The 12,864-nt window shown below is 38.2% G+C and overlaps 1 protein-coding gene across 1 annotated transcript in view; it reads left to right on the top strand.

Moving 5' to 3' along the window:
• Positions 1-12,864, top strand: part of LOC124298818 (gonadotropin-releasing hormone receptor) — a 214,388-nt gene that overhangs the window by 144,008 nt on the left and 57,516 nt on the right. The window contains exon 2 of the mRNA XM_046751342.1: positions 5,171-5,354. Coding sequence (XP_046607298.1) covers positions 5,171-5,354 — 184 coding nt within the window. The remainder of the gene's footprint in view (positions 1-5,170; positions 5,355-12,864) is intronic.

The following is a 12,864-nucleotide window of genomic DNA, read 5'->3' as shown; positions in this document are numbered from 1 at the left end:
TTATACTTTTTTTCACATGAAATAAAGGTAAAAAGAATCGACACGCATTTTGGTGTTCGTCCGAATTATGTTTGTTTTCGAAAGTTACAAGACAATCATTCAATTTTGATCCAAAAGGAGCTCGGATATATCCGGTTCTATTCGACGTAAAGACATCATTTACAGTGCATTCGGAAGGTGAACGAATAAGCTTTCATAAAAAAAATGCAATGTTGAACATTATTGAAAATCCCAATTTTTATAAACAATTCAAATGTTTGACGATTTTTACCTCATTAATGACAAGTTTTCGAATTATAAAAAAAATAGTTTCGGGTTCCTTATTAAATTCTGTATTACTAGTAAATTTTTCAAGTGGAATCTGAAAGGAGTCTACTTTTTTTTTCTGTTATTCATCAGGCGCTGCGTCGTGCCGAGCGCGATACACTGGGCTGTTTAAAAGTATTTGAAACCGAATGCCCGTGAGGGGTGGAAGAGGATAGCCGCGTCACCCGCCCCACTCCGGCGACAGCTCGGCTGCTCCGTCTCACTTGTTTCTTTACCCTCTCTCTCGCCACGGTTAACGCGGGAAGCGGAGTAGCCCGCGCTTTCTAGCTAGGCAACGCCCTTAAATTACAGTTCAGGTTGAAATGTTTGCGTGCGTTAAAATATTTTAATGCTTGTAGTGTTACAAACCTAAGTAAAGTAATCACGAATGTACGAGTCTTCGGCGGGGGGGGGGTTAGAGACATACTCTGAAGTGAAAAGTTTCTTTTATTTACACTGTATTGCGTTAGCTGTCCCAGATATTTATAATGCTGGGAGCTCTAGAAGACGGTTAACGTAATAAAATTTGTACGCTATTTAGTGAGTGACATTTTGAAATGACATGAATATCTTCTGAAATTCGTTATTCCTCATGGGCCAAAGAAATTCCATAACCAGAAGAATGAATATAAGTCTTCACAGAAGAATCGGGATGGATCAAGCTGCTTACGCTAGGGTTACTATGGTCCTTTTTAATACCTGCGAGTCATTCCTTTGAGTACGAGAACCGAGCTACCACTAGATTTGGAAAGCCATAGTACCTGAGAATTTTAACTTCTTCCAGACGGTAAACAACCTGGTGGCGTTCCGTGGAGGCAATTTGAAAGCAAGTGCAGTTTCTAAATACATATTCATTTCGTCTGTACTGAAACTTGTCAGATGCGTATTACATATTGGATGTTTCATAAAGTTTTGGCATCTGTCTGCCGTGATGCGGCACAACAGAATTTTCGAAGGTGCAGGTGTTTGCTCTTTTGGTATCTATAGATTACAATAATTCGTTTGGCATTTGAATTACTTGCCGAAGGAACGATGGTCACTGTGTGCCCTCACGCCAGATTATTGAGCATACGTCGATTTCTATCTCCGGAATAGGTTGACACGGCTTTCTTTGATGAATCGTTCGCTGGTCTCGGTGAGCATCCTACTTGGACATGGTCAGAGCCGATTCACACCGTTTCCAAAGGTTCGAAACCCTAGTCTAGGTTCACGTTTTTCATCTGTGTTTCAACAGGCTCTGGTTGATTTATAAAACTATAAAAAAAAAAAGAAACAATAACCAACGCTACCATAAGTGACGTATACTTTATCCTAATATTGATAAATTTCTAGAGTAATAATTTATCGTAAACAAACTTATCGAACCGAACCTCATCAAGGTGGACATGATTGGCGTAATCTATTCCACAACTGTGTTTCGTTTATGTACTTACCAATGAAATTATACGACGCTATAGGTTTTTTCTCCGTGACCACAAAAAGAACAGCCCATTGTCATTTTTGAGTATTTGGGTATTCCACGCGTCGCTGTCACTGGCGGTTAATTATTTCGACAATGTATAGGAGAAATCGGTTCACTCATGAACTCGTGCGGCCGTCTTACCGACGAATCACCACTAAGAATTTTCGCCCCACGCGATCTCTCGGACGTTCTCGACAACGCCTGTAAAAATCGATTGCCATGGTTCCGAGCTAAATTCTCAATTCTCGGAGAATCACCGATTGTCGCAATTGTCTAGATTTCGTGTTATTTTCTCATTCCAGGGTGAAGCCCACATATTCATAGTGTCTGCCTGTTCGAAAGGCTGTGAATAATGGGGCTGTTATATGCCCATTGTTTTTATAAAAGGTGCTACGTGGCGGAAACTGGGAGCCAGAATTAGCAGCTAAATGTTCTAATGTTCATTTAAATAAGGTAGTGAAGTCCCAAAATAATAATTTTGGGAAATACCTTGCACCGCAATTACTTTTATAGAATTATAAGGATAAGACTGAACTGCATTTTTCTATTTCCAAAAATTTAACACGTTTGGTTGCTAACTCTGGCTGTTAGTTTCAGCTTTATAAAGATGCTTCGGTTCTGATTTTTAACGACATAAGTGACACGCCCACATTTTAAGATTTACATGACGTGAATTTTTATCAATTTTGAGTGATTTTGTGCTTTCATCGGAAGCTATTACTCGAGAAATCCGTATATAAAAAATTTGCTCCAATCTCACTTCACCCGTCTATGATTGATATCAATGTTACCTAATCTCTCTATCTAATAAAAAGTTTTGAACAAATGAACTGGTAAAAAAGATTGTAATAACAATAGTACACGCATGAAGTTGGCGGTGGGGTGAGATGCCGAAAACAAAACAAAAAGCATCTAGAAAACAAAACTTCCTTTGACAGCTGTCATCGGCTGTTTATGATAGTCTTTGACAAATATCTTTATAGGTAACTGTTTCTGACACGCAAAAAATAAACATGCAAACGAGAATTATCAAGATGATTCCCGACGGGAATTGTCTTTTTTGAGCGCTGGCGTATTGTGTATACGGCACTCAAGATCGACACGCAGAGGTGAGACTGAGTATCGTTTCAAATATATCATACTGGCAAACATGTCAGCAGAAGTAATGAAACAGAACTCGAGGAGAGTTATATCAGAGAAGAAATAGGTTTTTTGTTAGACCTGCATGGAAAGTTCATTTTTATGCACCATTTACAAACACCGAAAGTAGTCTTTTATACACATGTGCGGGTAAAATTTTCGCGCATTGCTAGGGGTGTGAGAAAAAACCTTTCCACATTGCTAGCGGTGTGCGAAAAAGTTGGTCGCGCTTTTATCCACAGTTGCGCATTTCGCAAACAGCTGCACTAGCGCTACCGATGGAATAGGTTGGTGCATAAAAATGGACATTCCATTATAGGTGTAATAAAAAATACAGTTCGATACACGTGCGAAAGTTAGCAATGCCTATCTCGCGTGAATGCCCCACACTCGCCCTTCAACTCATCTCCGGGCTCGTGCTGCGCCTTCACGCTTGTACGGGCATTGCCACCTTCGAGCACTAGTATCGAAAAACACTATTTTGGATCCTGTAAATCCTTGATCCGGTTAACCACTAAGTAAGGGCCTTCCCAGTTTCTTTGTAGTTTCGGACACCGTCCTTTCTGTCTTCGAGGTTGAAAGAGCCAGACAGAATCTCTGGGATTAAATTTTATATCCTTGGCTCGAATATCATAATGAGTTTTTAATTTGTCTGAAGCCATAGAAATTCTACTTATAGCAAAGCTATGAATTTCTTCTACTCTGGGGAAAATAATAACTATAGCAAAATAAGTCGCCAAATGCAATTGGGGGTGCATGGCATCGGGTGTTTTGTACATGTGAGTGGATTCGTTTACGAAAACAATCTGAGCAGACCTGCATAGGGAGCCAATAGCAATGTCGGGTTGACCGGAAACAACCGATTAACAGTTGTGGACCTGTCATCAAATCAGCACAAATAAATTCACCTGTTTAACAGACACTGTATAAGGAAATAGTATGGCGCGTAGCGTCGAGGTGGGGTTGGCGTGCGAAGCGCGCAGGGGCGAAGCCTCTAGTAAATACTTTACAGAATTTTTGTTTTTTTGGTTACTCATGTTTATAGAATTTTAAATTTGTAATCTTTGTGAAACCTAATGAACTGATCGGTCTGTCTTACGCCAATATATTCCATGTATTGATAAATGGTACCGATAGAACATTAAAACCACACAAATAGAAATGTTAATCGATACACTAATTTTTCTTTTGGTTACTCTGCTTCTGGTAGGTCTTTTCTTTAATAAATCAAATATCATTCTGTGAATTGTTATTGCTGAACTGTTATCAAACAAATGTAAAATATCTCACAAGCCTCACAATCTTTACAATCATTACGATATTGTTACAAAGGGTGAAATCACCCGTCTTATCCCCTTTTAATGATCTAGTAGTCATTACAGATAAAAGAGGCTTATAAACCTCTTATGTCTTTAAAAAGAATAAGGTTTCTGCGTCAACCAACATTATTGTAAAAACAGTTTTGTTTCAGACTTTAAACTAGAAAGACGTTCTCTGCTATTAAAACTTGTCTATAACATTTGATTTGCGCCTTTAATTTGATTCACTAAATAAGCTCGCGAATCCATACTTATTTGGCAACGTCTTAAAACGTTACAATATCATAAATTGTAAGGGATCAAATGCTTCACGTACTATTTGGTTAAGTACTAATATTGAATACCATTCGGTGACATTACGAAAATTTTAGGATTCATCAATACGTAACCTCATTCAATAAAATTCATTGGAATCAGTTCATTTAGAACACATTAATTCCTTCGAGAACGCCGTTTAAACAGTTTTGGTTGTTCATGACAATTGTTTTCAAACTTAACACACTACGGTGAATAATATAGAATTAACGGATCAACGGCTTGGTATTAAATAATAGATAATCAACGAATTATCCGTGTCAATTAACTTTTTCACACAATCTTATGAACTATTTTCGACTACTACGGTTAGACGCAGAACAGAATGCAAAGGGTCTGTACAAAGTACTATAATATTTATTTTCAACTATCTTGTGGTGAACTTGCACTGCGACGCATTTGTCAAATTTATACCTATAACATTTAAAAAAATCTAAGATTCTGGAATTTAGCTCTGCACTTTTCGACAACTAACGGTGCTACCCTCAGTGATACATGTATGCGAAATTTAGTTTCTTGTGAAACGTGGTACTTATCATTCTTACTATCATTACTAGTAATACTTATTGGAACACGGTTTACAAGTACGTACGTTTACTAACGTTGGATGTTTTGTGCTTAATTTCAGTTGGTGATATTTCACGAAGCGAGCGGGCCCTTCGTTGAAGAATTTTGGCAATGCGTCACACACGGATTCTATACGGAGCCATGGCAGGAGCAGCTCTACACGACGCTCAGTTTGATTTTCATGTTTCTGCTGCCTCTAGCTATCTTGATATCCACATACGTATCGACCGTAGTGACGATAGCTCGTAAGTAAGCATAAAAAAGACTTATAGTGAAACTATCTCACAGTAAAAGTGAATGTACAGACTGCTCAGCTGAACAACTTTTGAACCGACAACGAAATTCAACTTTGGTCGATTGTCAATTTTTTTTTTATTGGTAGGATTGTATGTGTAAGCCCGGCTTGTGCATAAGTCCACAAGTCAAATTTCACAGACTTAGGTTCATTACATGTGGAGAACTATGTTTATTAATTTTGACTTTGAGACAGTTTCAAAAGCTTTCATGTCAAGTTTTTACTGTAGCCACTTCGCGAATATCGTGCTAAGTTTTACTGTACCTATAACGAGAAATTTCTGCCATTGTTCGTCACGTGCTTTCTCGCTTTAGGTTGGTTGCACCTTCGCATATTGAGTATGCAAATTCTCGGTCGATCCTCGCTCAGCAGTACTGTCACCAATTTCCATCTCATTTTCGAGGACCTCCGAAATCAGTAGTTCTCGAAGGCCTTAAACTTAAGAATATAGCGAAGAAAGAATATCTCACAGGCTTTCACGCTTAGTTCAAAATTGGATTTTTTGTCGGTATGGCAAATCTTTTTCAACTTGAGATTCATAGACAACATGTGGAAATAATAGAGGAAACTAATATATCATCCGAATACTGTGGGTTTACTATAAGACCTTTTTGGCAACAAATATTTAAAACATGCTCATCAATAATTGGAATAAGTTCAAAATATAAGGAATTTTGTTCTAACAATTCGTACAAACTTCCGATGCATTATCTTTGAAAAACCATCTGATTATCAGAAAAATTATACCATTTTGTGTATCCGTAACTATATTATGGTGGATACTCGATACACGGAGAAAAATCCCGGGTTCAGAATACCGTAATGAATGTAAATTTTACTGAAATCGCTGGTGCGTATATGGACAGAATGCCTGTACGGTAATTCCTATTTTATTTGTCTGGTAAGGCTCGAAACTCAAATTGTGGTTCTCAAAACCAATTCCGAGCATCAGCATTACAAAAACGCATGTTATATTTACTCCGTCCAGACAGCTTATTTACTAGTCGATGCTGTAAGTGTTACGACAAAACAACGACAAATCTATTAGTCAATGCTTCAATTGCTACGACAAAACAACGATAAATTTACAAGACCATAAAGTTGAAATTACTGCCCCAATGTGGTTCATTGAGCCAGCTGGTATTGTTGGAATAACCAAACTGTACGGTATCCTTATCAAGCTGAGGGAATAATCCATGCACTGGTTACCAGTGTGTATAGTTGAGAGTACCGATCGGTGCAATCGTAGCTAAAATATTGTTTTGTTTGTTTTAGTAAACTTTTTGGTAAAATTAACAGTACAGCCATTCTATCCATATACGGACTTGCCACTCTCGTGAAATTTACCAGAAGTTCAGTAAATTTAACATGCAAGGTATAGTTATAGAAATAATGAGTCTGTAATTATAATATTTGTCAGTTTATTCAACATTCCTTCAATTTACATGAAACATGAACATTGAGCAGGTACATGTAACAATTGCAAGAAATTCCAAGGCGTAACGTGTAGTTACGTAAGTCTTAGACTGTTTTATAAGTAACAAACTACACGGACGTGAGTCGGGTGACATTTTAAAAGAAATGAGACTTGAATGTATATCCATACCTGGATTTTCAATTATTTCGTAGCCCCAAAAATGATGATCGAATCTACAAGATGGAAAAATATTAACTAAAAAGTAGGGGTTGTCTCCGACCATAAAAATATCTGTTACTTTACCAAAAACCGGATAAACTGTGGTTTTCTCCAGAATCAATATCGAACCTACCAAATATCTCCGGCTGTTTTATTTCATCAAAAGTCAGGATTTCTGCATTCATAGGGGCGTCGCCATGTGAAGTAGTGTTGAGTTGATGTGGGACGATATACTGATCTATATATCGGAAAACTATATATATATATATATATTGTATAGAAACTGAGGCCAATAAACAAAAACACTGATTATATACGAGTAAAAGTGAATGAACAAAAGTACTCACCATTCCCCAGCTCTAGCAATGAAGAAAGAAAAGAAACGTAGTATGGTACTGAGTTTTGGTCTTGATCCAAGCTTTGGAAAGACAGATTATTTCTGTTTGTCGAACACTGCACGCCACTAACATAATGAGCCATGATGCCTCAAGTTTAACCCGCTTTTTTAGGACTGATAGACGGTTACAAACATAACTGTGCCAGAAACTAAATTTACTCTTTACCGATCCACGCACTTCGGTAATTTTCCCTCCAAAACACGTCTTATAAGCAAAGAGTAAATACCACCGCAGCGGCATGCAAATCCAACCGGTCTTCTAGTCTTTCTACGACAGAGCCGGTAAAATTCACCACGCGCTTCAGTTATTTTCCCTCCAAACGTGTTACGAGCATAGACTAGTAAACTTCACCAGAGTGACGTGTAATGCATACCGCTTCTATGGTGCTTTCACCGACGGGGCTGGCACACAATTCGCTACGCTGTGTGATAGAACTTACCAACTAATCGGTAAACCATGCGCTTGTCTGTATCTAGTTAACTCGACTATGCAAAATGTATATAGTACTAGAATAATGGTACACTCTACCATTACGACATCAGTAAAAATCACCGTAACTTTGTAGCAGTTTTTACGTTCACGTATGTACTTTAAAACGTACACATTTATAACTATGAACAAATCTTTAGTACTCAGTACCATAAAAATTTTCCCTGTGCAGTACGGTAATCTGGACAGAGGGATTTTTCTCTGTATACGATTTTTCGAAAAATTCTATTATTTAGGATTATTCTCTCACAATCAGACTATTTAGCCCACGCCATTACAGATCCAACCTGTCGAAATATTATACTGATAAAATATTATGATACCTTCAAAACATGCTATTATTATATATAAAGAAAATCAAAAACGGCACACAGATTGATCCAAAGTGATCATTGTGGGAGATTCGCTTTTCTTCGAAGTAACCTGAAATATCGACTCATACATATCTTATTGGAATAATACGCAGGTGCAAATATTATTTCATCTAATGCAGCTTCGATTCTCGTTACCACCCGGCGCGGCGGTTCAATTTTATACGAATACAATTACAAATACAAATAAACAAACAAATATCAATTCTAAACCAGTCCAACGCCGTTTTACAGTGATGTAATTTAACTCACGCAATAAATGTTCCGGCGTTATGCTTGACTTTCACGACATAGGCGTCATCGTTTTTGATGCAAATACTTTCTTTGAATTCAAAAAATCACACACACAGATAAAGCCCAATTATTAAAATTTTCAGATATCACGTTACAGGATGGGTTTTCTCACGCTGAAGGCGTGTTATACCTATTTTTAAACAAGTTTGATGAATAATTATTATATTACCTCTATATAATAAACCTCAATAAAATCTGTATCCTTTGAAAATCTACCTATTCTGTTCGTTTGACTGGTAACTTCAATGTTTGTGAATTTAGCCATGTAACCATTGTGGACTAGGAAAGAGGTTCGGCAATCATGCCGTCTACAGAACAAAAGCGGATGAGATTCAGTACACAGTTTTGTAGTGGCGATAACGTTAGTAGTAATTGATTACGCTACAGGCAGACACCGTCTTTATGTGGCTAGTCCGAGCTGAGGTTGAGGTGATTGATGTAAATGAGAAAACACTTTTTAATAAAAAACGGAACTTGAAGTATAATTAGGTAGTTGTATTAATTGAAACTTGATAATATTTTTACAATGAATTTCCAGAGTCACGCTTATTTTTACTAAGTTCTTGATTTCTAATGATAATTTACAGTAGCTTGCATATTGGTTGTGTAGTTTGAAATGCGACACAAATGGAGTTGACGGTTTGAAGAATTGCGGTAGACTGGTTGTTGGTGGGTGTTTTGAATGAAGATTTGGAAAGAAGGTGGAGGGGTGTAAGAGTTTGATCTTTCGTATTGATTAGTGGACTTTTAAGAATATTTGATTACTAGAATTGGTGGATGTTTGGGATTGGTCGAAAAATGTATACCGGAAAAGCCTCACAAGAGGAGGAGCATTGATACATAGTGCTTCTTAGAGAGAGTATGTGGATAGGAAGAATAGAAGAAGGAATGTTGGAAAGTTCCAAAGGCAGGGTTGTAAGAATATAGCCCGGGGAAATTGCGTTTGATTATCGCATATTTAGTTGCCAGAAGTAGTACAGCAAGGCGGGTTCTGAGTACAAACACCTTCTTTACCGACCAAGCCAGCTATCGCATCCCAGACGCAAACCCTTGAAGATAACCCTCACTCTCGTAAGATAAAACGTGCGCTGCCGTACGGACCTGAGGTTGAAAACGTGCAACCTTACCGACAGTTGTATCGGTCGACGGTAAAAATCGCACTGCCTTACCAACAATTCTTATCGGTCGAAGGTCAAAATCGTGCTGTTTTACCGACAACCTTACCGACCGAAGGTCAAAGTTTTTATGTTGTGCTCGTCTGCCAACGGTAGAGGGTGCAGCGGGGGCGAGAACTGTTTTACCCTCCCGCATTCTTTTTCCACTATGGGACTGCTCAGGTTTAACATCAACCACCTCACATTCCCTTCACATGTTATCAACCACGCGACATTCCAAAATTAATGGTTCTAAGAATTGTTTTTCACTTACTGGGATGCTGGTTTGATATCAACTACGTGCCATTCATTACCCCCACTAAATTTCAAATTATGTGGTGGGGGAACGTTATATAAGTCAAAAGTGGTAACTTCATCGCCAGTCTGAAGCTGTTCTTTTTGCAAATGAGAAGTGCTCTGGAACAACAACGTGAATCAAAGAAACGACTAAAACTGCTCATCAAGAATATTGGAGAAGTAAAACATCTGCTGAAAATCAGATCTGACCTCAATCAACTCACAAGAGATTTTGAGCACATACAATTTGACAGTAACGATCATGGACTTTTCAAAATTGAACGAAGTCGCTCGCCTGGAGACACTTCTGCCCTTGAACAAGCTTTCGGACCTCGAAGTATACTTAGAATACCGAGTCAGCGGCGTTCGTCGGGTTAAAACGAAATTTGGTGACAAAATCGTTCTAGACTTGGAGAACTCTTTCACGATTTTTCTACCGAACCAAATAACCAAGGCCCTTATTACGTCCGGCACATTGCTTCGGCGTACCTTTTTCAAAATCTATGTGACCTTCAACACGTGGTGGTGATTCTCACAATTAGCTTTCAACACTGTAACGGTTACGGCCATAAACAACATTAAAATATCGTATTGCCTGAACCGGCGAGTTCCACCCCTCCTGGCAAAAGTCACGTAGAGACCAACAATGATCCCTAGTATAAGGTTCAAAATTGTTTCTTACAACTGGTACCAAGAACTGAGATAGGAGACTGCTAAGCTGGTAACAGCGGAGCTCAGCCTAATAATACCTCTCTTTTTGGGAGCAAAATTATCATTGATATTTAGCATAAACCACTACCTTTGGAACCACCAAATTAAAATAGATTACTTATTAGGATGTATGAATGAATGTGTGAACATTGTCTGTAAATATCTCTTGTTCATATTTTTAATGTGTCACCGACGAGATTGAGAATCGTCGGAACACCGTCAAAGAGCATGAAGTAACGCTGACCATGTGGATTTGGGCACCAGGAGGTCGCCCTTGCACCTCATTGGCTAATTACCGTTGTAACTTATTACAACTTGGACCCTCAGGCCCAAGAAGCCATGTCTTTCGTCCGTCAAGTCGCGAGGTGCGTGGACGTCAACTCCGTATTAGCCCTTCTTGAGCAATAGTAGCGTTCGGAAAATCTTAGTTGTGACCGGCCTAAAGTCTCGCACTAATTCGTCAAATTCGAGCATTCAGTTATTCTATTAGCTGCAAAAGACTTACTATCTTCTACGTTTCCATCTTTTATGTGCTTTACTGCCGACGCAGACCGACACGATCCGACGGCTCTCAATCTCGTCGACCGATTCACCTAAAGATAAGTCAATCCAAGTGCTAATCTTCGACATTGAACGAATTCTTGTTTCACCTTCATAATCAAAATTTACTTCTGTAATATTCATTTAAAAGCAAGTCTAGAATTGGTGGCTAGCTTCACTATCCCCAATTAAATCATACTTATTGTTTCCAAGATTTAACCAACAAGAATTAACAACAGGATATATAATTGATTTAAGATAATCTGAAAAGAGAGATACAATATCGAATAATCACGACCAGCTAGTTATAACCATCGTTCAGAGTAGATGTTCCTGGTACCAAATAATAATATTCTTTAAAATAGAATAACACATAATTTGCCAAATCCCGCAAACGGTCAAATTTAGTGATTCTGCAGCTTCTCTGCATTTGAATATAAATTCGTCTATCGGCGTGGATCGTTATACAAACTCAAATGCTTCATAAATTGTTAATTTCGGCTTTTATGTCATTATCACCATTCATTGTTATCGGACATTTCAATCACCAAATCATACAGAATATACTTCATCTTATACCAGTTAAATCATATTAAACCATTTATTTTGAACAACCTTTTTCCCATTTTCATTATTATAAAATTGCCTCAACAATTTAAACAAACCTCACAAACCTGTACAGGACTATAGCAACACGATCCTACAAATTACGGGCTTATCCAAAGGTAGGACTTTTCTTAGTTTTAATTTTCATCCATTGTCGTTACATGGGACCAAACTTGATTATTCAATTAATCATTAACTACCACCGCTCAGTACAATCTCACCCCCACGTAACACCCTCCAAGAAGATGAAGATTTGTTCCAGAAGGTGACGACAGCTAGTAAGGAGATACGGTTGCATGTACGCTATCTTAGCGGACCGTACGGTCAACTTGAATTCGTATACGTATAATCTAAGTATCACATCCAAATATCCAGTGTCTTGTGGAAGTCTTACGTTCAATGAACAAAAAAAAAAGATTGAAATTATGAATATTTTTTCGTTGATCGTTAAACCGTCCTGTATACCTTTGATCCTACGTACGTTTTGTACCTTGTAATTGTAACTAGAATTGAGTCTTAAAATCTAAGAAAATGTTACTCCGAACACCACTAAGGAACGATCGAGGGTTTCAAGCTGCGTTTGCGTCCTGTGACTGTAATGTGAACGATAAATTTTGTACGGGTTTAGTCAAGACTAGAGTGCAAGGTCGACCGGTAGCTGCGGTAGTATACATTAAGAGCCAAGGATCTGCGCTGTTGGGTTACTATCGCTCTAGCAATGGAAAACATAACTCGGTTTGAGTACAGCTCGGTTAAGGATGGAGAGCAAGATTGAATCTTACATGAGCTTTGTATTTGTTGGAATACATGTAAATTTAAGTCTGGTAGCGACATCTTACTGTATTAAAATGTATTATGTAATAAATGCGCATGCGCGTATATTCCGACACAGCCAGCGAGTGTGTCCCTTTTGGAGCCCAAAAACGGTATAGCGATAAGAAAGAGAGCAAGCCTGTTGTATATC

Source organism: Neodiprion virginianus, chromosome 2, assembly GCF_021901495.1.
Source record: "Neodiprion virginianus isolate iyNeoVirg1 chromosome 2, iyNeoVirg1.1, whole genome shotgun sequence".
NCBI classification, from domain to species: Eukaryota; Metazoa; Arthropoda; class Insecta; order Hymenoptera; family Diprionidae; genus Neodiprion; species Neodiprion virginianus.
The sequence above is the reverse complement of the archived record's forward strand: the minus strand, read 5'-3'. Positions and strand labels throughout refer to the sequence as shown.